The sequence below is a fragment of the Monodon monoceros genome, unplaced genomic scaffold, assembly GCF_005190385.1.
Source record: "Monodon monoceros isolate NGI ecotype Baffin Bay Population unplaced genomic scaffold, NGI_Narwhal_1 Super_Scaffold_3, whole genome shotgun sequence".
NCBI classification, from domain to species: domain Eukaryota; kingdom Metazoa; phylum Chordata; class Mammalia; order Artiodactyla; family Monodontidae; genus Monodon; species Monodon monoceros.
The window spans coordinates 101,874,137-101,901,784 of record NW_021703780.1 but is presented as its reverse complement, the minus strand read 5'-3'; the positions used below and the strand labels follow the sequence as shown (position 1 = coordinate 101,901,784).

Here is a 27,648-nt window from a genome sequence, read left to right as displayed (position 1 = left end):
CCGGGGTGGACTGTCAGGCAATGGAGGAAGGAGGGAGGGGAGCCCCGGCAGGCAGAAGCAGACCAGCTCTGAGCAGTGAGGAGCGGCCTGTGCAAAGGCCCTGGGGCGGCTCCCTGATCAGCAGCAAGGTGGGGGCCCAGGCTGCGGCCTCACCACGCGCCCTCTGCCTGCAGCTGCCTGTCCTGCGTCAGCGGCTCCTTCCCCTGCCACTGGTGCAAGTACCGCCACGTGTGCACACACAACGCCGCCGATTGTGCCTTCCTGGAGGGCCGCGTCAACGCGTCCGAGGTAAGGCGTCCCGTGGGCTGGGTTTGGAGGTGTGGAGGAGTTGGGTGCCGCCTGGGGTGGTGGGGATGCTGGCCGGAAGGTATAGGGGATGCCCTCCGGGGCTGTATCGGCCTGGGGACCCCACACCCAGGGCACGTCCGGGGACGATGGGGGCAGGGACTGTCCTCCCAGTGCGCCGGGAGCTAGCTGGGAGCGTGTCTGGCTGGGTCCATGTGGACGGAGCTGGCTGGGCGAGGTGCAGGCGGCTGGTCTTTCCCGGAGTCGCTTGCAGGGCTGCGTGGTCGTCAGTAGCCCTCAGGTAGCAGTTGCTTCGGGGCCGAGCGAGGCGCTGACTTTATCACGAGCAGTGGGGCTGAGCACCAGGCCTGGCCCGGGCCTGCCCGGCAGGGGGTGCGGGCAGGGCCCCACGTCCAGCCTGCGGGTGCGGAGCCAGGGCTTGAGGCCAGGCCTTGCCGCTGCGGATAGCGCGTCTGTTGGCTGGATGGGGTGGGAGTCCCACCCGCCATGGGGCGCTTGGGGGCTGCATCTGGGCTGGACCTGCCTGTCACAGAACCTGCCCTGGCTGCCCCGCCCCCTTCCCTCGGGCCTTGGTTTTTCCACTCCCTGGTGACGATGTACAGGACAGATATACAGGACAAGACGACGATGGCGGGGGCGGGCCAAGAGCGGGCAGGGACATGGGGTGGGCAGGTGGGCTTCCCAGGTGTGCGGCCTGCTTGAGGAGCTGGCCCAGGGGTCCTGGGGGTGGGGCAGGGGGTGGGGGGCAGCAGGAAGCTGGGGGGCTGAGCCAGCTGGAGGGGGGGCAGCAGAATGGACGTGTGAGGTGGGGGCCCGGTCTTCCCTGGCCGTCTCTGAGCTCTGTGCCCATTCGAGCTGTTTCAGCGGAGCAGGCTCCCCGGCGGGACCCTCAGGGAGGGCTGACGTGGGCGTCCCGGGGAGTGGCAGGGGGGTAGACCCTGCTCGGGAGCTCACCTGCGCCAGGTGGGGCCGGGGAGCTGGTCGGGGTCAAGGGGGGCTGTCTGGGGATGGACTTCACGGACGGTCCCTCCTCAGCCAGTCCCAGGTTGCGTGGGGACGCCCCTAAGGAGCGTGACGTTTCCACAGTCCCCCCATCCCTGGTTCAGGTTTGGTCCTCGGGGCGACCCCTCCCCATCTCGTGCTCAGGCCACAGGGTCCCAGTCCCAGTGTTTCTCTGCTTCCTGCCTGGGATGGGACGGGGTCCCTGTGCTCCCACGTCTGCCTGGTCGGCTTCGGCTGGGGCGGCCACCAGAGCATGGTGGGGACGGGGTGGCCTGGCAGGGGTCCCACGTGGAGCACCCCCAGAGCAGAGCAGCCCCGGGAGGTGGCCTGCACCCAGACCCGGCCTCCCCAGGATGAGGAGTGAGTGGGTCGTGTGCTCCCCCTGGCAGCCTTGTCATCAGGAGGCTCTGGGCCTGAGGCCGGTGCCCCTGCGAGCGGAATGGAGGTCAGTCTTCCAGACGCTTCGTTGATTTGTGTGAGAGGAGGGTTTCTAGACTAGGAGAACCTAACTTGAGTTATGAAAACAGAGTCGCGGTCCCTCATTCGCTCACAGGCTCCGAATTCCTTGGACGGCGGAGCCTCTGCGTCCACACTGCTTATCAACTCCCTGCTGCCTCTGGCTCAGCCTGGCCTCAGGCCACTCAGGAGCTTGGGGCCAGGCCCGGGCTCACGCCCGTCCATGGCTGGGATCGTGAGGTGCCGAGGCCCAGCCACAGGGAGGCTATGGCCTGACAGGGGCGTGGAGCCTGCACCCCGAGACCCACAGGGGGACGGACAGCGGTGCTGGCCTCCCGGCAGCAGAGCTGGTGTCAGTGGAGAGGGAAGGTGCGAGGTTGGGGGACAGTGGGAGCGGGGCCTGGTGGCCAGGATGAGCTGGGGCTGCTGAGGGATGTGGAGGGGCAGCAGGGGTGTCCCTGGGCTGGGGGCTGGCACGGGTGCCCTTTCAGGTGGCCACTGTGCACACCGGCAGCTCCCACAGGGCTGCAGCCTGAGCTCCAAACGCAGCCCACGTGCCGGTCAGTGCCCCGTGTGCAGGTGGCCGTCAGGGCAGCCGCAGACCCGGTGGTCAGTAGTCAGCCTGCCAGTCCTGCCCTGCTAGCTCTGCTCCCCCAGTGCCCCCAGGGGCCCCCAAAACCTCTGCAGAGCTGGCCCGTGGTGCCTCGGGAGCTGCCGTGGGGCGTGGGGATCGCAGTCTGTTTTCGGCGTCTCTATTTAAAGCACCTTTCGCAGTTCCCGCGGGCCGGCTCCTCCACGGTCGCTGCAGCCCTGCTGCAGGGAAGCCGGGCCGTTGCATCAGTCAGTGTTGCTGAAGCGCTGGTCCCAGGGGCCGGACTGTTTCTGTGCTCGCTCCGGCTATTTTTACCTACTCCCCGGGCCCCCAGCTGAGAACTTGCTCCTGCTTCTGCCTCGGGGCCTCTCGGCTGCTTCCAGATGGGGCCCCTCTGGTGGGGTCCTAGGACCCTGGGGCAGGGCACTCGGGCCCCGGGGCGGGCCTGCCCAGCTCACAGTGTGCAGCCCGGAACCCGGGCCTGGCTGGCCGTCATCGACGTCCTCAGTGTGCTAGTGTGTAAAATGGGCGCGGGGCTCTTGTCTTGGAGGAGCTCGGGCTCTGCGCAGCCCGCCCGCCAGCCTCTACCCCGGCTCAGCTGAAGCCTTGTCCCCCAGGACTGCCCGCAGATCCTGCCCTCCACCCAGATCTACGTGCCGGTGGGTGTGGTGAAGCCCATCAGCCTGGCCGCCCGGAACCTGCCGCAGCCGCAGTCGGGCCAGCGGGGCTATGAGTGCCTGTTCCACCTCCCGGGGGGCCCGGCCCGCGTCGCCGCCCTGCGCTTCAACAGCTCCAGCCTGCAGTGCCAGAACTCCTCGGTGGGTCCGCTCGGCGCGGGCGGGGCCGCCAGGACCCCGAGCGCCGTGTTTCTGCTTTAGCAGAAGGGCTGCGCGTAGTCAGGTCTGCCACACCCTGTTCAGGCGGCACCTCGGGCCCCCAGGCCGTGCCAGCCCCTCAGCTGGGCCCCGGTGAGCAGGCTGCAGGGGCCACGCCCAGAGCCACGCCAGCGTTTGGAGGGAGCGTGTCTCAGATGTGGCTCTGCGTGCCGTCTTGGGGACCTGGGTGAGGGGGCTGGGGTTGAGGGCGTGGGGGAGTGACCCTGGGGGCCGAGGTCAGGGTGACAGCACCGGCTCCTTTAAGGCGTACTGTGTCCGGACACAGAAGCCGTGCATGGTGGCCGGTGCATTCCCCCAACCCAGACGTGCCAAGAGGCAGTCACCTTCGGAGCCTCATATCTGATTCGTCCCATGAATTAGGGATGGTGGTCTTTGCAGGGCCAGAACCTCCTGGTGGGCGAGGGGAGAGGGCCCAGTTGGTGGTCCTGAGGCCGGCTTGTGTCTCGCTCCCCCGGCTCGCCCTGTGACTGCCAGCAGGCCGCAGTCTGCCCATCTGTCCAGGAGAGCAGTGGGTTTCCCGGGGCTAGCCAAGGCCCTGAGTGGGGAGTGGGTACCTCTGGGCCACCTGCAAGGCCCCCAGAACCCTGGGGAGGGGCATAAGGTTAGAGGTCAGGCTCCGTTCCAGAGGCAGTGGGCCCTTGGCCCACCAGCTCTGTGCTGGCGGGGCAGCTGGGGTCCAGCGGTCGCCACAGTCTCCCAGCACAGGTCGGCCCCTTGGCCGGGCCCGAGGCTCCCCGAGCCTGCCGGCCTGTCCAGTCCTGCCTCCTCTCCACTGCACCCTCCACCTGCGCCTCACTCTGGATCCCCTGGCCCGGCTGCCTGCACCCTCTCCTTCCTTTCTGCGCGTCCCCGAGGCCAGCTGTCTCTCGGTTTCTCCCCCATCCCCGAGCCTCTGTCACCTCTGTTCCTGTGCCCCCGCTCCCCCCCAGGCCCACATTTATCTTTCTTGCAGCCCTTGTGTAAAGGGAAAAAGGAGCGTCAGAGAGTTTGATAGGATCCAATTACATTCGTGCAGATAAAATGATGATAAATTGCCCTGGGGTGGAGCGCAAGTCTTCAACTGCAGAAAGTGGGACACAGCTGGGCGTCCGGGCCTGGGGTCTCCGGGGAGGGCTGAGACCCTGAGCCCAGCCCAGCCTGGGGTCGGGGGTGCCAGGGCACAGGGGACACACGTCTCGCACCTCAGGGCAGTCCCGGAGGAGGGCTCGTTGAGCCCGTTTGGAGACGAAGCCGAGGTTCACAGAGCAGCCCTGACGTGTGTCCAAGGGGTGCGGGGAGTCCTGGCTTCCTGGCGGGGGCTCACCCTGGAGGCTGTGCCCCTGTAGCTGCTGGAGGTTGAGGGCCGTGGCCGTCCTCGTGCAGAGGGGGACCCGGGTGGGGCCCCCTCTGCGGGCCCGCAGGCGGGCAGCGCTGTGGGGAGCCTGCCTCCAGACTGGCCCCCAGACCCCGCGCTGCTGAGCCCGGGCCCCCAGCGGCCAGTCCAGCAGGTGGCCACAAGGGACACACAGGCCCTGGGCAGCGGCCCGCGCTCGGCCTGTGTGGCCTGACCACTCCTCCTGCCGCCGCAGTACTCCTACGAGGGCAACGACGTCAGTGACCTGCCCGTGAACCTGTCCGTGGTGTGGAACGGCCACTTCGTCATCGACAACCCGCAGAACATTCAGGGTAAGCTGGGTGGGGTGGCTGGGGGGCGGGGCCGAGGGTGGCCGCTGACGCCCAGCCCCTCCCTGCAGCCCACCTGTACAAGTGCCCGGCCCTGCGGGAGAGCTGCGGTCTCTGCCTCAAGGCCGACCCTCGCTTCGAGTGTGGCTGGTGTGTGGCCGAGCGCCGCTGTTCCCTGCGCCCCCACTGCCCCGCGGACTCGCCCGCCGCCTGGATGCACGCCCGCCACGGTAGCAGCCGGTGCGCCGACCCCAAGATCCTCAAGGTGGGCAGGCTACCGGGCCTGGGGGGCGTTGGGGGGCGCTCCGAACGCCCGGCCCGCATCCCAGCCTCTGCCTCCACAGCTGTCCCCTGAGACGGGCCCGCGGCAGGGAGGCACGCGGCTCACCATCACGGGCGAGAACCTGGGGTTGCGCTTTGAGGACGTGCGGCTGGGCGTGCGCGTGGGCAAGGTGCTGTGCAGCCCCGTGGAGAGCGAGTACATCAGCGCCGAGCAGTGAGTGCGCCCGGCGGAGCGGCGGGGGGGGGGGGGGGTGCTGGCGGTGGCCTGGCGCCCACGGCTGCTGAGGCCCCCTGTGCCCGCAGGATCGTCTGCGAGATCGGGGACGCCAGCGCGCTGCGGGCCCACGATGCCTTGGTGGAGGTGTGCGTGCGGGACTGCTCCCCCCACTACCGCGCCCTGTCGCCCAAGCGCTTCACCTTTGTGGTAAGCCCGCCCGCCTGGCCCTCTGCTCCCGCGGCCACGGGGGCCCTGAGGGCTCGCTTGTGGGGCTGGCCCGGGCCACAGGCAGCCTCGAGTGGTGGGCCCCCGCCCCCTCCCCCCTCACCACCAGGCCTGATGCCGGGCCCCTGTGCGCTGTGGGCCCCGCCTACAGGCGATGTCTCACACCCAGTGAGCGCGGGCCTGGGCCTGGCTGGAGATGCGGTCGCTTCCCTGGAGCTCCAGCAGGTCCCTTCTCCCCCTAGACGCCGACCTTCTACCGTGTGAGCCCTGCGCGCGGGCCCCTTTCCGGGGGCACCTGGATCGGCATCGAGGGTAGCCACCTGAACGCAGGCAGCGACGTGGCTGTGTCTGTCGGCGGCCGGCCCTGCTCATTCTCCTGGTACGGGGTGTGGACGGACGGGCAGTGGGGACCCCAGGCACAGGCTGCCTTCCCCTTGTGGTCGTGGGTTCAGATGACTGGTGCCCCCTCCCATTGCCTGGGAAGCTGGAGGGCTGTGGAGAGCTGGGCTAGGGTGATCACTATGGAAACCTAGAGGCGGGAGAAGGTTACCATGGAGACAGGCAGGCTACCCCCGAGCGGGGAGGGCAGGGTGGTGGGTGGGGCCTGGGTCTGAGGGGCGGGCACAGCTGCTCTGTCCTGGGTTTTGGGGGAGTCCTGTGGAACGTGAGAAGGGCATTCAGAAAAATTCTTAAGAGGGAAAAAGGAAAACTTGACAAAAGCTCGGAGCCCTGAAGTGGATAATTTTAGATTAGGGATGATAATGGAGCGGGCCTTTAAATATTTTCCTGCGGTAATTACCTGTTATCAGACTAATTATTGGTGTTTGCAGCCTGCTGTGCGCGGGCCTGTCGGCTGTGGTGAAGGCACTGAGGGGATGGGGCAGGTGCCGGCGGTGACTGGCCGCTGCCCTGGGGGGGGACCCAGCGCCCCCAGCCCCGCCAGCTCGTTTCATCCACTCACGGCCCAGGCCCACGATTAGCCTGTTTTCAGATCAGGGATGATGGGGGCGGGGGGTGCGTGTGTCGTGTGCGTCCCTCCGCGGAGCGGCAGTTGGCAGTGAGCGTGGTACTCCAGCCCTCCCAGGACGTTGAAGCCGTGGGCCCCGCCCGTGGAGGGGCCCCGCCCGTGGAGGAGCCCCGCCCGTGGAGGGGCCCTGCGGCTGCCCGGGTGACTGATGGGGCCGCTGCGGGGCTGCTGTGAGGCCCCGCGAGCCCTTTCCCGCCCGGCAGGCCTGCTCTCGGCACCCGTGGGCCAGGCTCTCGCAAGCTGGGGCACGGGCAGCCTTGCCGGTTGACGCTGCCAAGGAGGCGGAGCTGGGGGTGGGGCCACCTGGACAGCAAGCTGGTGAGGCAGGACCCGCCCCTCAGCCTGGGAGGCTGGCACGCTGAGCCTAGGACAGCCTCCCGCCCACGCAGGGCAGCATCGGGGGAGAGGGCCAGGCTGCGGCCCAGGTAGGCACAGACAGCACCCGGCCCCTCGCAGGGGCTGATGGGAAGGGGGCCCAGTCTGGAGACAGGCCCGCTGTGGCCTGTGCCATAGGTAGGCAGATGCAGCGGGCGGGCTGGTGACCCGCGCTCAGCCTGTTGGTGGTGGAGCCTGGACGCTCGGTGGCGTCGGAGGTGAGCTCCAGCACCTGCGTCCTCAGGAGGAATTCCCGGGAGATCCGATGCCTGACGCCCCCCGGGCAGAGCCCCGGCAGTGCCCCCATTGTCATCAACATCAACCGCGCTCAGCTCACCAACCCCGAGGTCAAATACAACTACACCGAGGACCCCACCATCCTGAGGATCGACCCCGAGTGGAGCATCAACAGGTGGGTGCCCGCCACAACCCCCATCTGAGGTTTCCTGAGCCCCCCCAAACCCCGTCCCGCCCCCCCCTGAGCCCCACGCCCCTGTCCTGAGCCACCAAAGGCCAGCACCAGGTGTGGGGCTCCCGCACCAGGCCCTCCGCTCCCGCTCCTGTGGCCCTGCTGCCAAATGTGGTGCTGAGAGACTAAGGCGCTCGCTGTCTTGCAGCGAGAGCCGGGGGGTGTGTCTGGTCCCTCCCACTTGTGCCGGGCCGGGGCAGAGGGCCCCGGAACTTCCACCCCTGACTTCCATCTCCCTCATCTTTTAGCGGAGGGACCCTGCTAACGGTCACGGGCACCAACCTGGCCACCGTCCGGGAACCCCGCATCCGGGCCAAGTACGGAGGCGTCGAGAGGGAGAACGTGAGTCCCCCCTGGGCCCTGCCCCCCGCAGCTCCTGCCATCCCAGCTGCACTTGGAGGCCCTGGGAGGGGTGGGGGCCGTGTGCGGGTGTGGCCGCAGCCCCGCGGTGTCACAGCCTGGATTTGCACGAGTCAGCCAGCCCAGTGTCCCTGTCTTGCATCCCCAGAGCTGCCAAGTGTACAACGACACCACCATGGTGTGCCGGGCCCCGTCGGTGGACAACCCTGCCCGCAGCCCGCCCGAGCTGGGCGAGCGGCCAGACGAGCTGGGCTTCGTCATGGACGACGTCCGGGCCTTGTTGGTGCTCAACACCTCGACCTTCCTCTACTACCCGGACCCTGTGCTGGAGCCGCTCAGCCCCACCGGCCTCCTGGAGCTGAAGCCCAGCTCGCCCCTCATCCTCAAGGTGGGCTGCTCGTCGGGGCGGGGCTCGCGCGGGGGGCCGGCACAGGGGGCCGGCGAAGCCCCCGCTCACCCCATGCTGCCCCGCAGGGCCGCAACCTCCTGCCGCCAGCGCCCGGCAACTCTCGGCTCAACTACACGGTGCTCATCGGCTCCACACCCTGCGCCCTCACCGTGTCGGAGACGCAGCTGCTCTGCGAGTCGCCCAACCTCACCGGGCAGCACAAGGTCACGGTGCGTCCACGGGTCCTGGCAGCTCCGGCCTCCTGGGCCCCACGTGGGGCAGCCCCGCTCTGAGCAAGCCCCAGACTTGCCTCCCACCCAGAGGGAGCCCCTCCCTGGTGCCCCTGGCGGGCCCAGCGTCTGCCCTGGGTGCCAGCGCCCCTACCTCGCCGACCGTGCGGGGCTGGGGCGCCCCCTGAGCGGCCTGCACCCCCAGGTCCGGGCCGGCGGCTTCGAGTTCTCGCCGGGGGTGCTGCAGGTGTACTCGGACAGTCTGCTGACACTGCCCGCCATCGTGGGCATCGGCGGGGGCGGGGGCCTCCTGCTGCTCGTCATCGTGGCCGTGCTCATCGCCTACAAGCGCAAGTCGCGGGACGCCGACCGCACCCTCAAGCGCCTGCAGCTGCAGATGGACAACCTGGAGTCCCGCGTGGCCCTCGAGTGCAAGGAAGGTGGGTGGGGCCGCGGGGAGGGGTGCGGGCTGGGGGGCGCCGGGGGGGGGGGGGGGGGAGCTCGCTGGGCGGGGCGGGGGCGGGGGGCGGGGCAGGGGCCTGACTGGGCGCAGTCACGGGGCGTTGCTTGAAACGCAGGCTCTGTCCAGAGAGCCCCCTTTGTGTCCCAGCCTGTCCGTGGGACCCCAGATGGGCACACGGCGTTTCTGTGCCTCAGTCTCCTCTGTAGGACGGACGTACCACCAGGTGCGGGGACGCTGGGCCCGCCCGCTCCGGGCGGGGGACCATTTCCCCAGGTGTTGTGGGCTGTGCTCGTCCACGTGCTGGCGCGGCTGGTTCCCTCCGGCGGCCGGTGGGGGGCACTGAGGGAGGGGCCCTGTCTTCAGCCCCACTGTGCGCACCCAGACCCGGGCCTGGGCTGCCTCTGCCCTCGGGGTGCTTGCTCGGGCGTGTGTCTCTCTCACCCTGGGGTGCACGTGACGCAAACCAGCTCAGGCCACTTCGGCGGGGAGGCTTCACCGGGATCTGGGGCCCAGCCAGGCCCTCACTCTGCTCTCAGGACCCCCTTCCTCTGAGGCTCCCCCTCCCCGTGGTGCTAGGACGGCCACGGGGACAGGCTCGGCATCCCCACACCTGGTCACATGCCCCCTTCCCCAAAGCCTGCTCCCCCGGGAGCTCCCGACTGAGAGGTGGACCCCAAGGGCAGGTGGGGGCGGCCCAGGGAGTGAGAAGGGCAGGGGCCGCAGGCGGCATCGGAAATCTGAACGGTGGGCCGGCGGGAAGGGCCAGGATGGTGGCCTCCAGCTGGAGCAGAGCTGGTCCCGGGGACCGAGTGTCCGGGAGACCAGGAGGCCCAGGGCTGGTCGCCACGGAGCAGGTGCTGCCGCACCCGCCGGTGCCGAGTACTGGGGCCGGGGCCGCGGGGAGGCCAGCGGGTAGGCGCTGAGTGGTGGGCACCCAGGCCGGGGCCGCGGGGGCCCTGCGGGGTTCAGCTCCTGTGTGCCCGTGTGGGCTCCAGGCAGCAGCCTGCGCCCCTGCTGGTCTCTGTCGAGCCCGGCTGGCCTTTCTGGCTGGCATGAGATGGGCCTCAGGGCTGGGTGCCCCCAGCCAGCTGGAGGCGGGGGGCTCTAGTTGACCCCAGCTCACTTGTGCCTCTGGGAGCCCCGTCAGGGTCCAGGGCTGTCACGAGGGGTGAACAGGGCGGCGCGGGTGGTGCCTGGCGGTCTCTCGCGTGTCAGGTGCCGGGGTAGGGGAGGGCTTGAGTGTCCTGCAGGGTCCGTGAGTGAACGCTGGCAGCCCTGGGCCAGACGACAGGCGTCGTCCCGCTTGGGGATGAGGACAGGGGGCTGGGCAGGGTCGGAAGCCTCGCCTGGGGGGCCTCATGCCTAACAGGCCTCATTCTGGGTGGTCACTAATTCCACTGGCCTGGGGTGTCCGGTCTGCCCGGGACCCTGGCCCGTCTTAAGACAAAGGCCCGTGTCCCAGCGCCCCCTCAGTCCCTGGCAGACTGCCGCTTCTGAGGGGCTCCGGCACGTGTTGGGGGCTTGGGTGGGAGGCGGCGGCCTGGGCCTTCCTGGGACAAGGACAACCGTCTGCCTGTCCTGTCGGGACTGACCTGTGATGCCCGTGTCTGGCAGCGTGTGTGCGGGCCCCCAGGGCCAGCCAGGTGGAGGTGACCAGACTCCAGGCAGCAGTGTGGGGGGGGTGGGTGGGAAGGGCCGGCTCCTGACCAGACAGCGCATCCTTGGGCTGCCGCAGGGCTCACACCTCACAGCTCAGGAATGTTCTGAAAGCAGCGGAGCCTCCCTGAGCGAGCGGGCGGGCGTGTCAGGGGCCCCTGGCCTGAGCCGGGAGGGCTTGCTTGTTGGCACGCAGGGCTCTGCCCCTTCCCAGCCGGCCTCATCCCCGCTCTTCTCCTGTGGCTGGAGCCAGGGGGCCACAGTTGCCCTGGCCCCTGCTGCCCCATCGGGACACGGAGGCCCCTTCCAGCCCCATCCCGGCACTGCCTCTGCTCTCGTCTTGGTGAATTCTGCAGCAGGTCAGGGGTGGAGGGCTCAGCCTCTGTGTCAGGACTGGGGAAACGGAGGCACAGGAACTTCCTCAAGTTCACCCAACTGGCGAGTGGCAGAGTCAGGGGCTGGCTCGACCCTGAGTGTGTTGGGGGAGAGTGGGGGGTGCTGCGGGAGCCGGGGCAGCTGCCGTGACACCTCGTCTGGCCACAGCCTTTGCGGAGCTGCAGACGGACATCCACGAGCTGACCAACGACCTGGACGGTGCCGGCATCCCGTTCCTTGACTACCGCACGTACGCCATGCGGGTCCTCTTCCCCGGCATCGAGGACCACCCAGTGCTCAAGGAGATGGAGGTGGGCTGCTGGCTGGGGTTCACCGCTGCCTCTGCCTGCGGGGGCTCCTTGGGTGCTGGGGCGGCAGGGTCCTGGGGGCGGGCTTGAGACTGCTGGGAGGGGGGCCGGGTGTGGGGGGCCTCGCCCCAGCAAACCACCCTTAGCCTGGGCTCCCCAGGGCCCTGCTCTGTTTCGTTGGGCCCCTAGCCTACTGTGTACCACCTGCAGCTCGTCCGGCCTGGCTCCTGGGTGGGCCCGGGTGCCGAGCTTCACTGGGCCAGGGGGGCTGCTTCCATGAGTGTCGGGAGGTGCGGGCGCTCAGCTGGGCTCTGCGCGGCCGATGCGGCCCCCGAGCCTGCCGAGGGGAAGCCGCCGGGCACCCACGTCCTCCTGGGCTGCCCAGTAGCCGGCCAGACGCCCAGGGCCCCCAGCTCGGAACGGGCAGGGGCTCAGCGAGTCTGCTCTGTTGCGCTCTATGGGGGGCGTGTGTGTCGCGTCCTGCACTCCTCGGATGTTGGGGAGCCAGCCCCCTCACGTGGCTGTGTTGGTGGGACATGCCCTCTCGAGCTGCAGCTCAGCGGGCCTTCCTGTCGCGCTGGCTCGGGCCCAGGACGCCCTGGGCCGCTCGCTGCCTGCTTGTTTGCTGGGGTGTCTGCCATGCTGGGGGTTCCCCATCCGCCATCGGGTGTCTCTCCCGGCCTTGCCGTCTGCCGGGCTGGTCTGACTGTTCTCTTAGCTGTGGCTGTGCGTCCTCTCTGGTGCCTGTTGCCTGTCTTGCCTGGGCTGGGAGCCTTGTGTCATGCTGTGACAAGCCTCAGGACAGATAAGAGTGAGCAGGGACCCGGAACCAGCCGTACCTGGCATTCCATAGGCCCTTTCCCACCTCAACGCTGTGTGGCTGCAACACGCTGCTCCCCTCTCCGGACTTGAGTGTCCTCTGTGAAGGGGGAGGGTGGTTTCTGCATTGGTGCCGGCTGGGAGGGACTGTCGGGCACTCCTGGTGCCCGGTGGACGAGCTGGGCCACACAGAGGGTGGCTGGAGCAGGCCTCTGTTCTGCACCCGCACGCTGCCGTGCCCCGGGCCTCTGCCTGCCGCGGCTTCTCACGCAGCTGCCAGGCCCTGTCCGTTCTGCTACGACAGTTGCAGCTCAGGGACCCGCCCTTTGTACCGGGGCCTAGACGGGCCCTCGGCCAGCGGGGGCCGGTGCTCTCTGAGATCTGAGCCGGCCCGCGGCCCCCCAGGTGCAGGCTAACGTGGAGAAGTCTCTGACACTGTTCGGGCAGCTGCTGACCAAGAAGCACTTCCTGCTGACCTTCATCCGTACGCTGGAGGCCCAGCGCAGCTTCTCCATGCGGGACCGCGGCAACGTGGCCTCGCTTGTCATGACGGCCCTGCAGGGCGAGATGGAGTACGCCACGGGCGTGCTCAAGCACCTGCTGTCCGACCTCATCGAGAAGAACCTGGAAAGCAAGAACCACCCCAAGCTGCTGCTGCGGCGGTGAGTCTGCGCCTCGTGCCTGCCCCGCGGCAGCGCGCCCACTGGCGCAGCCCGGGCGCCGCCGCTGCAGGTCCGGGGACCCGCTGCAGGGCTTGCCTTGTCTGGGACCCCTCGGCGCAAGGTGACACCTGCTCCGAGGCCAAGGCCTGACCTTTGGCCCCGGGGAGGGCGGGGTGGCGAGGTAGTGGTGTGAGCGGGCCTGGCGGTAGGACTGAGGCCGCCCCTGCATGTGTTCTGTTCCCAGGACTGAGTCGGTGGCAGAGAAGATGCTGACCAACTGGTTCACCTTCCTTCTGTACAAATTCCTCAAGGTGGGTGGGCCACGGGGGGCCCCAGGTGGGGGTGGGAGGCCAGGGGTGACTGGTGGGCTCTCAGCCGAGAGACACCAAGGGGCCAGGGCCTCGGCAGGACCGCCCCCGGCTCGCATCTGTCCCTTAGCGTCTTCCCTGCTCCTCCTGGAGGCTGTCCTGTCCTCACTCAGCCGCCGGGGCAGAGGTGGACGCCGGGGCCCGACGTGGGTCCCGCAGCTGCGTGTGACTGAGCTGGGGCGGGCGTCCAGGCTCCGGTGGGGCTCATGCAGTGCCCGTGGCCCAGACCTGAGGTCGGAGGGAGCTCCCGGGCAGGGGTGTGTGTGTGTCCAGCTCCTGGCCCTGGGCCAGCCTGAGGAGGCGCCCGGGGGCGGTGGGTCCTGTTGACCCTGCTGTGAGGAGGCGGGCAGCTGCCTGGGCTTCCACTGTCGTTGCCCAGACAATTCCCTCTCGGGCTGGGAGAGCCCCTACCCCGAGGCAGACCCTGGGGAGCCAGGCTGTTCACGGAACGGGTACAGCCTGCAGGCCAGCTAGACGTGGGTCCAGGTGGACTTTGTCAGGGCCGTGAGCAGCTAGATGGGTCGCCTGCATTTTAGAACTGGGAGGTCATCAGACCCAGATGTCTGTCTGGCTTCCCTTGAAAAACCCGAAGGCTTGGCAGCCGGGCCCGGTCCTCGCATGGTGGCCCCTGCTTAGCGCTCCACGGTGGACGAGGGAGCGGGCCATGGAGCCTCGTGACGCAGGCGGCCTGGGTCTGCTCTCCGTGTGGCTCTGCAGGCTCCGCTCGCTGCAGTGTCCCGAGGCGGGGGTGGCGGTGGGGCTTTCCGTCCTCCATGGAGGACGTGCTGAGCCCAGCTGCTGCACGCAGAGTGCTCAGGACAGAGTCCTGGCTGGGCTGAGGGGCGCAGATGGGGAAAGGGGCGGGGTGTCCACAGGGCCGTGAAAGCGTGGATGGGGTGGTGAGATGTGAGCATGAGGAGGGGCAGGAGGTAGCCAGACGGGGACCAAAGGCCCTGAGGTGGGCGCGAGGTCCAGAGGGGAGGGGGTCGGGCTGGGTGGGGCTCGCCCGGTGGGTGGTGGCCCAGTGATGCCCAGAGTACGACGACGTTGTTGTCGCGCAGGACAGGTGGCAGTAACAGAGCTGTGCCTTTCCTGCAAAGCGCACCTGTTGGCAGACCGCGTGACTTGGTCACGTGCTCATTAAGTCGTCCCTGGGAACCTGGAGGAGGGGGTTCAGAGGAGGCCCGCTTTCTTTGAAAAAAGAAGTTTAAAAGAAATTTTTTTACGAGAATTTTTTTTAAGTCATTGTTGAATTTGTTACAGAATTGTTTCTGTTGTATGTTTTGGTTTTTTTGGCCTTGGGGCATGTGGGATCTTAGTTCCCCAACCAGGGATCGAACCCGCACCCCCTGCATTGGAAGGTGAAGTCTTAACCACTGGACCGCCAGGGAAGTCCCAAGAGAATGTTGAACTTTTCTGTCATTTACAGCTCTCGTGTCACGCCGAGGAATGTTTTCTGTTAGTATGTGGTGTGAGGCAGGGATCTCACTGGATTTCCTCTCCCGACTGGAGAAGGGCTTCTTCTAACATTTATCGAACAGCCTGTCCTCGTGTCACCTTTTCACTTGGAGACTCACTGGTAGTTCCTGCACGTCTCTTCCGGCTGGGCCTGAGAGTCACCGAGGTCGCCCTCCTCCCTGTGCAGGAAGTGGGCCCCGCAGGGAAGGGCTGGGTTCTGGGCCTTCCCAGTCTCAGAGCCTTTCTGCTCCTTGGTTCCTGCTTCCCAGCATCTGGGCGGGCCTGTGGGAGTGGGTCAGAGCCTGCCAGCCAGGCTCAGAGTGAACACCCTGCTCAGCCTGCATGTTCTGTAAGGACGCTTGGCTTTTAAGGACCAGCTGCTTTAGCGGTAGACTGTCTGGGTTCGAATCCTGGCTTCTCGTGATTTGCTGTGTAGCCTCACCCTCTGACCTCCTGAGGTGCCCCTTTTCTTCAGAGAGGAGTAAGTCTCGTGGCGTCTGCAGGGAGAGGCAGCTGTTAACGGCTGGGCCTCTGTCCTAGCTGATGTAACGCAGCCAAGCTTGCAGATGAAACGATTTCAGAGATGGGCGTGTTGCTGGAGGGTCTCCGGATGACCTGTGCTCACTGCCACTCCTTGGCAGCTGCCTCTTTACTCACCGCAGGTGCTAACAAGCTGCCTGGAGCATCTGGTTCCGGGCAGGGCCACTCTTGGTGGGCCAGGGAGCAGGCCGGCAGCTGTCTGCTGGGCCACGCTCACTCCCAGCTCCGTCGGGGGCGAGACGGGAGGGGCCTGTGTCCCGCTGAGGTGGGGACTCAGCTGTGCAGGGCACGCAGCAGCTTGGTCGCTGCAGTCGGGGCAGCCCTCTGGCGGGGGCGAGACGAGAGGGGCCTGTGTCCGGCTGAGGTGGGGACTCAGCTGTGCAGGGCACGCAGCAGCTTGGTCGCTGCAGTCGGGGCAGCCCTCTGGCGGGGGCGGACGGGAGCCCTCCTTCCGCAGCTGTTTGTTAACGGTGTTTGTTGTCCAGCAGCGTCCGTAGAGCCCCCAGTGCGCCTGCTCCGTGCTGGGCACTGGGGATGTAGCGGGAGGGGCCAGGCACGCCCTGGGCTGCGGCAGGCAGCTTCCACTCCAGAGGGGAAATGGCAGGGAAGCAAACAAGACCATTGAAGAGGGCTGGCTCTGTGTGATGGCAGTGAGGGCCAGCGGGCTCGGCCCAGGGCCCGGGAGAGGCTTTCTGACAAAGGGACGGCGGGTGGGGTCTGGAAGGGGCAGTGAAGACCTGAGGGGGAGAGTTCTGGTTGTAGGGGGAGCAGGTGCAAAGGCCCTGAGGTGGGGACATGCCCAGTGGCTGCAGTGGGGGCGGGGGGCGGCACTTGGTCGGAGATGGGCAGCACAGACCTTCCCCGAGTGCCCGGACAGCCGCCCTGCCAGCCTCCTGCCCTGGGTTGGTGCTTTTGCACCTGTGATTGCGTCGGCCGCGTGCTCTGGAGGGAGGGGTGGCCCTCTCCTGCAGGCGAGTCCTAGCTGAGGGGGCCCCCCCACCTGATGGATGATGGTCACACCCGTTGTAGTCCCCTGGGCCGTGGGGGCGGCACCGGAGCCTGCGCCTCAACCACATGCAACACGGGCTGCTTTGGGCAGAGTGTGGTGCTGGGGCACTGGTCCTGCCGAGGCCTGAACCGGGCGAGGCTTCAGCCGGGGTTGACTGGCCTTGGTCCTCCCCGCTTGGCCCCTTTGCTGAGGTTGTTTTCCGGGATTTTCATGCCCGTCTTCGTGGGGGATGGTCTTCCTTGGACTTTGGAACCAAGGTCCTCATACTTGGCCGTGTTGCCCTTTCTCCGTGGCGGGGGGGGGGGGGGGCCGGTGTAGATGCTGGGGGCCAGGGCAGCGGCTGGGGCGGAGCCCGGGGGTCCCGCACCTCCTGACGCCGCCCACCCGCCCACAGGAGTGCGCCGGGGAGCCGCTCTTCATGCTGTACTGCGCCATCAAGCAGCAGATGGAGAAGGGCCCCATCGACGCCATCACGGGCGAGGCGCGCTACTCCCTGAGTGAGGACAAGCTCATCCGCCAGCAGATCGACTACAAGACGCTGGTGAGCGCCGCCCACTCGCCCCTCCCCGCCCGCCAGGGAGGAGGAGGGGCTGACGCCCTGCACCCCCACCTGCAGACCCTGAACTGCGTGAACCCCGAGAATGAGAACGCGCCCGAGGTGCCGGTGAAGGGGCTGAACTGCGACACGGTGACGCAGGTCAAGGAGAAGCTGCTGGACGCCGTGTACAAGGGCGTGCCCTACTCCCAGCGGCCCAAGGCCGGGGACATGGACCTGGGTGAGCCCGGCAGGGGCTCTGTCGCGTCGTCCAAGCACTGGGCGCTGGCCCGGAGGGTTGGAGGGAAGGGGCGCGTGACCCAGGCTGGGTCTGTAGGCTGCTCCCCGGGGTGGTGGAAGCAGGGTGGCGCTGAGAGGGCTGCGCCCCTGCTGGTGGGGGCAGGGGTGGGGTCCCCGTGTGCTCTAGGAAGCAGGTGGGCTCTTGGAGCTGGGTGAGGGCTCTCAAGATGGCTCACGAGCGGGGCGTGGGCAGGGGCACCTGCTAAGTAGGAAGGGCCTGGGGAGCAGAGCCGGGCTGGACCGGGCTGGTCCCTTGGTGGATGAGGCTGGGGCCGCGATGGAGGGAGGCCTTGAGTGCCAGGCTAGGAGCTCCGGAAGGTGGGCACACCACGTGGGGCTGGGCTGCCCAGGGTTGGGCAGGCGGGGGGCTGCCAGAGGGGCTGGGCAGCAGCAGGGGTGCAGGGCTTCTGCTCTGGGCTGGGCCTGTCCCTCTGCTGCCCAGCCTTCACTCAGGGCCCCTGGGACCCTGCCCCCTGGGCCTGTCCAGATGGAGGGAGCAAGGAGCAGGGCAGCACCTGCGGGCCGCCCTGCCCCTCCAGCGTTCCCCTCCCCCGCAGAGTGGCGCCAGGGCCGCATGGCCCGCATCATCCTGCAGGATGAGGACGTCACCACCAAGATCGATAACGACTGGAAGAGGCTGAACACGCTGGCGCACTACCAGGTGACCCCCAGCCTGCGGCCACGGCTCGGGCCCCTTTCCACGACGGGGCTCAGGGCTGGGGGCCACGCTCCAGGAGGAGAGGGCACGGTCACATGTGGGGGTCGCCCAGGGTTGGGGGGCAGGCTGAGGCCCAGGTGAGAGACCAGCCATGGGTGGTGGGTCACGCGTCACCCGGCCCCCTGCCCGTAGGTGACGGATGGGTCCTCGGTGGCCCTGGTGCCCAAGCAGACGTCTGCCTACAATATCTCCAACTCGTCCACCTTCACCAAGTCCCTCAGCAGATACGGTGAGCGCCGGCGGGGGCAACGGGCAGACCACCGACCTGGACAGAATGCTGCTCTGGGCGCCGCTGCGGCAGCCTGGGACGGCTTGGTTACAGCCTGTCCCGGGGACCCTCGGCCTTTCCCTGGGCGGCACCGTCCCCAGAAACCCAGGGAGGTGGGGGCGGATGACCCCAGCTGTCGGGGGGAGCTGAGGCTCACACAGGGGAGCTGCCTGCCCAACAAGGTGGCAGGCGGGCAGGGGGGGCGGGACGCAGCAGCTGACGGCGTGGTGCCCGCAGAGAGCATGCTGCGCACCGCCAGCAGCCCCGACAGCCTGCGCTCGCGCACGCCCATGATCACGCCCGACCTGGAGAGCGGCACCAAGCTGTGGCACCTGGTCAAGAACCACGACCACCTGGACCAGCGTGAGGGCGACCGTGGCAGCAAGATGGTTTCCGAGATCTACCTGACGCGGCTGCTGGCCACCAAGGTGGGCGGAGGGAGGGGGCCCGGGCGGGCCACGCGGGCCGGGCAGCCGCTGGAGCTGTGCCCCGCCCCCCACAGGGCACACTGCAGAAGTTCGTGGACGACCTCTTCGAGACCATCTTCAGCACGGCGCACCGGGGCTCGGCCCTGCCGCTGGCCATCAAGTACATGTTCGACTTCCTGGACGAGCAGGCCGACCAGCACCAGATCCACGACGCGGACGTGCGCCACACCTGGAAGAGCAACTGGTACCGGCCTGGGGTGGGGGCGGGGCGGGGGCGGGGCCGAGGTCCCCGCTGGAGCAGGAAGCCTGGGACCTGGGGGCAGCCCGGCTCGGCTGGGGGCTGCAGTGCCAGGAGGCTGGCCCCGTCCACTGCCCCGGGTTACGGCTAGTCCCTCTCCATCTGGGCCTCTCTGACTCAGCCATCGGGGGCATCCGCTGACCCACCTGTGGGACCGGATGTGGGTGGTGGGGGTGTGTGTGTGTGTGCACACGTGTATCTGTGCATGTCTCTGGGCATGCGCGGCTGCGTGCAGGTGTGTAGGCTTCTGCGCGAGAAACGGGCTCAGTGGGACAGGCCCGTCCCATGCTGGCTACAGCGATGAGGGTGACAGTGACAGCAAACACTCCTGGGGCTCTCAGTCCCGTCGCCCCCTCGCTGCCGGTCTGGCTTTTGCCTCCAGAGCTGCCCGGGTCCCTGGCAGGGCCTGCCTGGTCCTCACAAGCTTTGTGTCTCTGGCCTCTTTCTCCCCGTGTCCTGACCCCTCCCTGTGCACTGCTTCCCCCCAAGCCTGGGATGCAGCCCAGGTCCTCTCCAAGCGAACCCACCCCGGGCCTCCAGCTCCACCTGCGCTGCCCGCGGCCCTTGAGGGGGTCCACCGGGCACCAAGAGGAGGCAGTGTAGGTCAGCACTGTCCAGGGGACCTTTCTGGCATGATAGAAAGTTCTAGGTTTGTGCCACGCACATAGCCACGTGTGACTAGGGCTATTTGACGTAACTGGTGCAGCCGAGCCCCTGAATCTTTAACTTTATTTAAGTTTAAACGGCGACACGTGGCTTAGAGGCTGTTGCTAGCCCAGCCAAGGGCTGTCGTAGAGGTGGCCTTCTGGGTCGGGGTCAGCTGTAGTGGGGCTGCATCTGCTGGCCCCCTTCCTGGTCTTGTCACCAAGACTCATGGGGAGCCGGCCCAGCCGTGAGCAGGCACTCAGGCCTGGAGGACTGCAGCCGGGCACAGTGGGTGCCCAAGCGCGAGAGAGCCTGTGGGTGTGCACACCCTCCCCTGGGACCGTGGGGAGGGGCTGGCCAGCAGGAGCAGCCCTCGCTCACGGCCCAGCTCTCTGGGCCTGTCTCCCCGGCTGCATGGAAATCCACGGTCACCGTGAAGGCCAGAGCCGGGAGGACGGTGAGGCCAGAGGTCAGCCCCTGCCCCCCGCCGGCCCGTCCGACCGTGCGCCCGCCTGCCCGCAGCCTGCCCCTGCGCTTCTGGGTGAACGTGATCAAGAACCCGCAGTTCGTGTTCGACATCCACAAGAGCAGCATCACGGACGCCTGCCTGTCGGTGGTGGCCCAGACCTTCATGGACTCCTGCTCGACGTCCGAGCACAAGCTGGGCAAGGACTCGCCCTCCAACAAGCTGCTCTACGCCAAGGACATCCCCAACTACAAGAGCTGGGTGGAGAGGTGGGGGCGCGGGCCCGGGGCCGGGCGGGGGAGGGGCCGGGACCCAGCTCATGCGCCCGCCCGCCCGCCCGCCGCAGGTACTACGCGGACATCGCCAAGATGCCCGCCATCAGCGACCAGGACATGAGCGCGTACCTGGCTGAGCAGTCGCGGCTGCACCTGAGCCAGTTCAACAGCATGAGTGCCCTGCATGAGATCTACTCCTACATCAGCAAGTACAAGGACGAGGTAAGCTCGCCAGCCTCAGCGAGCATGCTCCCGCCCCAGCCCGGGCTGCCTGATGGGTCTGGGCGCGTCTCCAGGGCAGGGCACAGGCCATCCTCGACCTCGGCACCCGATCTGCTTCTGGAGCCGAGCGCGCGCGGAGCTGGGCCTCCCTGAGACGTCGGGACGGACGACTGACTCGTGGGCTGCACTGGACGGACGGAGCGCAGGGCCGGAGAGGCAGGGCGGGCCCGGCAAGAGCCCAGGCCCTGAGGCCAGAGCAGGCCGGAGGCAGTACGGCAGAGGCCGTGCGAGGCTGAATCAGAATGTCCTGGGAGGAGGGGGAGGCGGGGCCGTCGCCCGGTGTGCAGGCGGTAGGGTCTTGGGCTGCTCCCGAGGGAGACAGCCTTTGGGGTTCAGAGACGGAGCCTGACTGCCAGGTGCGGGGAGCGGGGGAGCAGGGGCTGTGGCCGGGCTGCCCGGCTGCAGGGACCACGTCAGGAGCCGGAGGGCTCAGGCGCCAGCTCCAACTTTTGTGTGGGTTTGAGAGGATGGGGCGGTGAGCGCAGGAGACCTGGCGGCAGGTCAGAGCATGGGGGTGGCGGGCTGCGGTTCTTTCCGAGGGGCTGTGCTATGAGGGGTGCAGAGACGTGGGGCAATGGGGCTGTGGAGGGAGACGGCAGCACGGCCACGTGCTGGGGGCTGACTGGCCGCCGCGGGAGACTGGGGTGTGAGCACAGAGCCCAGCAGGACCCACGGGTGCAGGGGGCAGGCCCTGGGGCTCGGGGACCTGGAGGGCCGGCAGGGACCCGAGCCCTGTTCGGGTGGTTTTGGGGGATGAGGGGCGGATGGAGACCCCAGGGTCGCGGGGTCTGGGGGTCCCGGCTCCAGGCCCAGGTCCCTCAGCTGAGAGTGGGTGGGACAAAGTGGCCTCAGCCTGGAGCCCACTCTGGACACAGCCGCTGTGTGCTACCCTGAACCCCGGACAGGCCTGATGCCCCCCTCCCACCTCCACAGATCCTGACGGCCCTGGAGAAGGACGAGCAGGCACGGCGGCAGCGGCTCCGGAGCAAGTTGGAGCAGGTGGTGGACACCATGGCCCTGAGCAGCTGAGCCATCGGCCATGACTGCCTGGCCAGCAGGAGAGTGAGAGGGCCCTCGGGGGTGGCCCTCGGGAGGTCCACGGAGGCAGCCTCGCCCCAACCATGCCAGGTGCCCTGCGCTGGGGGCCGGGTGTGCAGTCCTGGCCCCCCTCGCCGCCCCTGTCCCCTTCCCGCCTGCGGGGGTCCCGGTTCTTAATTGGTGTTGGTGAGACGGTGCCCTGCAGCACCCTCCACGCCCAGAGCTGCTCGCTGTGGGGCTGGGGAGCCCAGGTGTGGCAGGGGGCCTTCTCAGGACAGTGGGTGACTGCTGCTGAGGCCCCGGGGGTGAGGCAGGAGTCCTCCCGTAAGGAGAGGTTGGGCTGCCGAGGCCAGGAGGGCCAAGCCCAGGCGCTGGGAGGGGGTCAGCTGTGCCCGGCTCCCTAGGCAGAGTCTGAGGGCTGGGGCATGGCTGGCGGCCGGGCGGGAAGGCTGAATGCCCAGGGCTCAGCCACGGCGAGCTGAAGTCGGTCCAGGCATTACCACCCACCTGCCACGTTCCGGCAACACCACACTCACCAGTGCACCGCCGCCGCCATCCTCCGATTCACCGCGTGCTCTCCGCGGCCGAGGCCAGAGCGCCACATCGACCTCGCCCAGAGAGAGGCCCCCGGCTCCCTCCTATGGAGGGGCTGCAGGATGGCTCCACGCGGGGCCCAAGTGACTTCCAGAAGGACTCGGATCCCGTTCCGTCCTCAGGGCTGTGCCTCTGGGAGCCGCTGGGGCCTGGGGCTCCGGGTCATGCGTGCACGTTCCCCTTATTTATTCCCCCCACCGCGCCCGCCCCCGTCCCGGGCTGAGCTCTCGGCTGTGGAGGTCCCGGGAGCAGCCCCGAGCACCCTCCTCCCCCCTCCCCAGCCCCCACCCGCCTCCCAGCGGCGTCAGTCTGGCCCCTCAGCAGCGTGCTGGTCCCTCGGAGTGGAGGGATATCTGGGGGCTGTTGCTCGTCTTTTAGGGGAGCAAGGGGGTCCTGCTGCGCTCTGCTTGGGCAGCGGGGCCACGGGGGCCTCGGACCACACCCACTGGCCTGGCCGGGAGCAGGACGCAGTGACCGGGGGGGGGCTGCAGAGCCGGTCTGCCCGTCCTGCTCTCAGCGAGCAAAACAGCGCGTTTTTAATTAAAAAATCTGTACATATATATCCATATATATATATATATATATATATATATATGTGGCTCTAGCCTGTCTCCAGCCCCAGTGGGGTCCTGTATAGTTACCTGGAGGAGGAGAAATTTTACACTTTAGAATAAGAGAATTAAGGTAGCGGGAAAGCAATACCAAATGGTCATGGAGAAAGTGGCCAGAGCTTCCCCGCTGCAGCACCCCCGAGGCCTCCACCCTCGACCTGCGGGTCGTCTTGTTTTCGTTTTGACGTGAAAAGGAGAGGACCTCTCGGGCCGAGGGCTTCCCGGACGCGGGCCGTGGATTCCTGCATGACTGTGCTAGCGTTTAGTCTGACTTGATCTTTTTAAAACTGCAAGTGTTGAATACTAGAGGTGGTTAGGCCCTTTTTTCATGTTTTTTAATTAATCAGTCACTTGTGAAGGCAGTGGCCTGTCCCCTTTTCAATTCACTTTTTCGACGGTACTACAGATTCCCGCGGACTTTAAGGGACAGCTAGCTGTGGCCGGCCCCACGCCCCCGGCCGCCCGTCTTGGGTACCCCCCCAAGCAGCGTGAGCCAGACCGCACACCTCCGTCAGCTGAGGAGCTGCTCCCTCGCGGGAGGAGGGGTGAAATCCGCCCCCTCCTGACTCAGGAAGCTCCTGGAACCGGGGTGCAGGGGTCCTTGGGCCCCGTGGGCACTGAGCAGGGCTCGGGCCCCCCGCGTGGCGGGTGTCCAGCGGGAGCTCAGGCCGGGCGGGCGCTGGCCGGGGCCGGGTTCCGTCTGGGTGCAGGTCTCGCTCCCCCCGAGTCTTCCCTGAAGCTGCTTCTGATCGAAGCCCCCGTTCTTCCAGCCCCGCTCGGGTCAGGGGGCTCCTCGGCCGCTGCGCCGCCGTCTTCAGAATCCAGTCCCAGCCCCCCTTCCTCGGGCCTCCCCGGCCCCGTGCTTGCCCCACGGGCGGCGGGCTGGGCGGTGGTGACGCAGGAGGGGAGCCGGCCCTGCGGGCGCGAGGCCTCGAGCCGATCGCTGACCTACGCCTGCAGTCCACCCCGCAGCACGGCCGCACCTTCCTCTCCCGGGGCTGGAATCGGGCCAAGTCCTCCTCCTGGCTCGTCTCCAGGGTCCTGCTGGCTCCACCGCGCCTTCGGCACTGGGCCCAGGCGCCTGCCGTCACATCCCCGTCCTCCTGCCGGGCACTCGGACCCCAAGCTCCGGCTCTGGCCTGAGGGTGGCTGGAGTGTGGCATGGGAGCGCTGCTCTGTGCAGGTGGGTGGCCCCCAAGGCCCCTCTGCAGCCCCAGGGCCGGGGGTCTGGACTGTGGTGTGGGGCGGTGTGCCAGGATGCCTGCCCGCCCCGACACTGCTGCTACTGCCCGCCGCCCCGGGCCCCCTCCCGCCCTCGCTCACACGCGTCTCAGGAGCGCCAGGGACAGCTCGGCCTCGGTCGGGAGCCTGGCCTCTCCATATACCTCGAGCTTGCCCGCACTCCCCGACCCGGGCCCCAGGCCCCAGGCCCACGGGAGAGGTCCCCCCGCCCTCCCCGCTTTGCCCTTGCTGAGCGAGCCCCGCCTGGCTCTCCCGCCAGTGCTGGAGCTGAGGGCTCACGCCGTTGGTGCTACACAAGCTAGAATAGATATATTTAGAGAGAGAGAGATATTTTTAAGACGAAGCCCACGATTAGCTGTCCTTTGACGCCGCAAACCCCCACCCAAAAGAAGAGCGATCGCTCGGCAGCCTGAGCGGCCCCTCTGCCGCTGCCTCTCCCGGGGGCGGTGTGGCTCGCAGGCTGTGTAAATACACGGCCGTTTCCTAGTTTACTGTCTCAGATTTAGTACTTGTAAAGACACACACATTAAGGAGAGAATAAACATTTTTGCTAAAACTCGTGGCTCTGGGCTCTCCTTACTCAGGGGTGGGGGAGGGGGAGGGTCCTGGGCTGGGGCCACGCGGCCAGCAGGGCTGCAGGCACAGCCCGCGCGCCCCCCCCCCCCCCCCGGCGGCAGCATTGCCCGAGATGCTGGGACTCCTGCCCTCAGGGCGCGGCCAGTGCAGCAGGGCCTCCCCAGGACCACAGGTGCGGATCCTCCGCCAGCTGCGTTTCAGGGGGCCTGGCATCACAGAGCTCCTGTGCTCCGGGCCCCCGGACCACCGCGGGACCGTCAGCTGAGACTGAAAACGCAGGGCCCGAGCCCCACCCAGGGGGTCCTGTTGACCTGGGCCCACACAGTGTGTTCTCAGGTCCCCTGGGTGTTCTGCCTCGGCTCAGAGCAGTCGGTCCCTGGAGACCGTGTTAAAGTCCAGAGGGCCTGGGGAAGCCTGGACATTGGCCTGGGTCCCCACCCTGAGCAGCAGCGTTGGAGCTGCACGTGCCAGATTTTCTCAGCTAGGAGCACCCCACTCGGAGCCTTGCAGCTGAGGGGCCCAGTTTGGGCAATGCTGGCCCTCCCAGCACAGGCCCATCGATCCGTCCCATGAAGGTTCTGGTAGGTGGTTTCCTGCCCTGACGGAGAAGGTGTCGGTGCAGGCTCTCCCAGCGTGTGGCTCTGGGCAGCACCCCATCTGTCCCTGGCTGTTTCCTCCAGGGCCCAATAGGGACAGCCGTTCCTGCCCCGGGGGGGCGTGGCTATCAGAGGTGACAACTGGGAGAGGCAGGCCTGGGTGTGGACGGGATGAGCGTGATGGATCCCAAAGGGCGACCTGCACGTTTGCTTGTGCTGATCTGCGGGCGGACACAGGCAGCTACAGTGATGAGGCTGACGGCCCACTCGTGGTTCAGCCACTGTTGTGGCCGGTGAACTTGTGTGGACCTCACAGTGACCCAGACAGACAGGAAGCTGAGGGGCATGGTGGGGAGTGGCCTCGCGGGACTGGAAGGCGGCCACCACCTCACAGGAGAGAGGTCCCCAGAGAAGCCCAGCGGCACTCCAGCCTGCCTTCCTGCGTATCTCCGACCCCAGAGCTCTGACAGTGGACCATAAATCATCATTGGTACCTCCTGCTCCCAAACGGGCCCCTGCTGACAGGCAGGGCTGCAGGCGGTGAGCTCAGCACCAGGCTCAATTACCAAAGAAATCAGTGTGATCGGCGTGAAGTTGCATAGGAAACAAATTTAGCAAACATGGACCTGCTTGGGGTGTGACGCAGCCTGCCCCCACAGCTCTGTCCCCTCCGGCTTTCCGGCACAATCAGCCCTGCCTCAATTACCCTCATTAGGCTGCCGAGGGCCCCAGCCCCACCAGCCTGAGAGCAGGCGCCGTCTCTGGGCGCAATCAGCACTCACGGTGATCAAGTGTGATTATGCAGGGAGCGCAACGCGGCAGGGCGGGTGGCGCCTTCTGATTGCCGTGCACGTGGGCTCCTCCCGGCTGTTAGCCATCGGCTGTCAAGGCCGGGGCTCGCCAGCCGCTCTGGGCAGGGCACGGGGTGGGAGCGTCCGGGCGGCAGCGGTGAGGCTGGCTGACGGTCCAGCATGTCGGGCTGAGCCCTTCTGGGTGCCAAGCTCTGCGCTAACCCCTGGTGATGGGGTGGCTGGCGGAGCAGGGACTCTGAGCAGGGATAAAATAATAGGCAAGGCTAGGTAGCACCCAGGTGACTGCAGAGGGGGCATGTGGTGGCAGCCAGCTGGACAGACAGGGAGAGCCATCTGGGGAGGGGCAGTAGCGTGGAGACCCGAGAGGGAACACTGTCCCCTGGGCGGGGGCGACCCAGGCGTGCTCCATCAGGGAGCAGAGCCTGGGTGGGGGGGCAGCGTGCGAGGCTGAGGATCGTCCACGCTGAGAGGGGGCCTCAGGCCCAAGAGGAGCAGAGGCTGTTCTAGGCTCTTTGGGAAGCAAGGAGGGCAGGCTCTGATTCGCATCAGGAGGCTGTGTGTCTCCGGGGGCCTTGGCCCTGCTGCACCCCTCTGGGCCCTCCTGGAGACCCCGTAGCCTGTCAGGTGATGTTGCTTCATGGCATGTGTGGCGTTTCTGAAAATGGCTGGGTGGGGCCTTGGGACTCGTTCTGACCATGGGGGTGTCAGTGGAAGATGCTCGGGTCACATCTGCGCTGGACATCTCTCTCCTGGAGTGAGGGTTCCAGAGAGCAGGGCCGCCAGCCAGCATGCATTGGGGGAATGGCGTGAGCTTGTGCAGGACATAGACATTTGGAGAACTGTTGTTTCTGCAGCACAGCCCAGACCACACCGACTATTATAAGCTGGTAGCATTCAGGACACAGGAGGACCTGGGGACAGAGCTGTCTGTCCACCAGCTTGCTTGGGGTCTAATTAGTTTTAGAAATCGTCTATTCAGGCATCATTGCTGCGCCCAGCTGAAGATCCCCCCACCCCCCAGCACGTGTTCCTTGCCCTGTTTACTTTTAGTGGATAAACACTTTTTCCTTATATAACCCTGTGACATTGTCAAAATTAGTATTTGCATATTTGAATCTCCTCAATTGTCTCAAAACTGAGTTTTCCCAGGTGGTTTGCTGAATGAGGCCCCTTGGCTTTGTGTCCTCCTCGTCTAAGGCCCTGGGTCCGACGCTCCGGTTACCGCCCTCCTTGGCCCTCGAGGCCTCGGCTGGCGGCCCCGCCCTCACCCCGGCGGCCTCTCCCTTCGCGGGTCCTTCAAACCGCCTCCTCTAAACACACTTGTCCCGTTTTAACTCGAAGACATTTTTTAAACGGAAACTTTATGGCGCTGTCATCACTGGATGACCGGTATCGCCTGCCATCGATAGAAAATGGCCATAAAAATAATACGATGAAAGTGAAACTAATATGAAATTCTAACAACCAGCAGCTGTCTGCGCGAAGTTACCACGTGCCGGCCCCGCCCCCTCCGCCCCGCCCCCGAGTTCCCACCCTGCACTTCCGCTTCCGGTCAGGTTCTGCGCCACGGCCGTCCGGCCCCTCCTTCCCGACAGGAGGACGGCGCAGCCTCGTGGATGGCAGGTCTGTGCCCCGAAGCCCCCTGCAACCCCCTCCCCGCCGCCATCAGGCGTCCGCCCCGCGGCCCAAGGGCCTTTCCTGCCTCGTCCATCCCGTCCCCGGGCCCGGAAGCCCCCAGGGCTCGCCCCTTGCCTGTATCTCCCTGTGGGCTGGTCTCTCCTGCGACATCACACACACAGGTGTGACACCGCGGAGGGGA

At 67.2% G+C, this 27,648-nt stretch overlaps 1 protein-coding gene across 1 annotated transcript in view; it reads left to right on the top strand.

Annotated features, from left to right (window-relative positions):
* Window positions 1–21,510, top strand: part of PLXNA1 (plexin A1) — a 37,002-nt gene extending 15,492 nt beyond the window's left edge. Inside the window, exons 9-32 of the mRNA XM_029242668.1 lie at window positions 174–288; window positions 2,974–3,174; window positions 4,821–4,917; window positions 4,986–5,179; window positions 5,259–5,410; window positions 5,500–5,620; window positions 5,881–6,017; window positions 7,285–7,452; window positions 7,758–7,851; window positions 8,018–8,257; window positions 8,344–8,487; window positions 8,693–8,927; window positions 11,150–11,292; window positions 12,514–12,770; window positions 13,015–13,081; window positions 16,540–16,686; window positions 16,762–16,921; window positions 17,538–17,641; window positions 17,831–17,927; window positions 18,204–18,394; window positions 18,469–18,638; window positions 19,860–20,072; window positions 20,150–20,300; window positions 21,294–21,510. Of these exons, the coding sequence (XP_029098501.1) occupies window positions 174–288; window positions 2,974–3,174; window positions 4,821–4,917; window positions 4,986–5,179; window positions 5,259–5,410; window positions 5,500–5,620; window positions 5,881–6,017; window positions 7,285–7,452; window positions 7,758–7,851; window positions 8,018–8,257; window positions 8,344–8,487; window positions 8,693–8,927; window positions 11,150–11,292; window positions 12,514–12,770; window positions 13,015–13,081; window positions 16,540–16,686; window positions 16,762–16,921; window positions 17,538–17,641; window positions 17,831–17,927; window positions 18,204–18,394; window positions 18,469–18,638; window positions 19,860–20,072; window positions 20,150–20,300; window positions 21,294–21,389 (3,694 nt within the window). The 3' untranslated portion in view covers window positions 21,390–21,510. The remainder of the gene's footprint in view (window positions 1–173; window positions 289–2,973; window positions 3,175–4,820; window positions 4,918–4,985; window positions 5,180–5,258; window positions 5,411–5,499; window positions 5,621–5,880; window positions 6,018–7,284; window positions 7,453–7,757; window positions 7,852–8,017; window positions 8,258–8,343; window positions 8,488–8,692; window positions 8,928–11,149; window positions 11,293–12,513; window positions 12,771–13,014; window positions 13,082–16,539; window positions 16,687–16,761; window positions 16,922–17,537; window positions 17,642–17,830; window positions 17,928–18,203; window positions 18,395–18,468; window positions 18,639–19,859; window positions 20,073–20,149; window positions 20,301–21,293) is intronic.
* The last annotated feature ends 6,138 nt before the right edge of the window (window positions 21,511–27,648 follow it).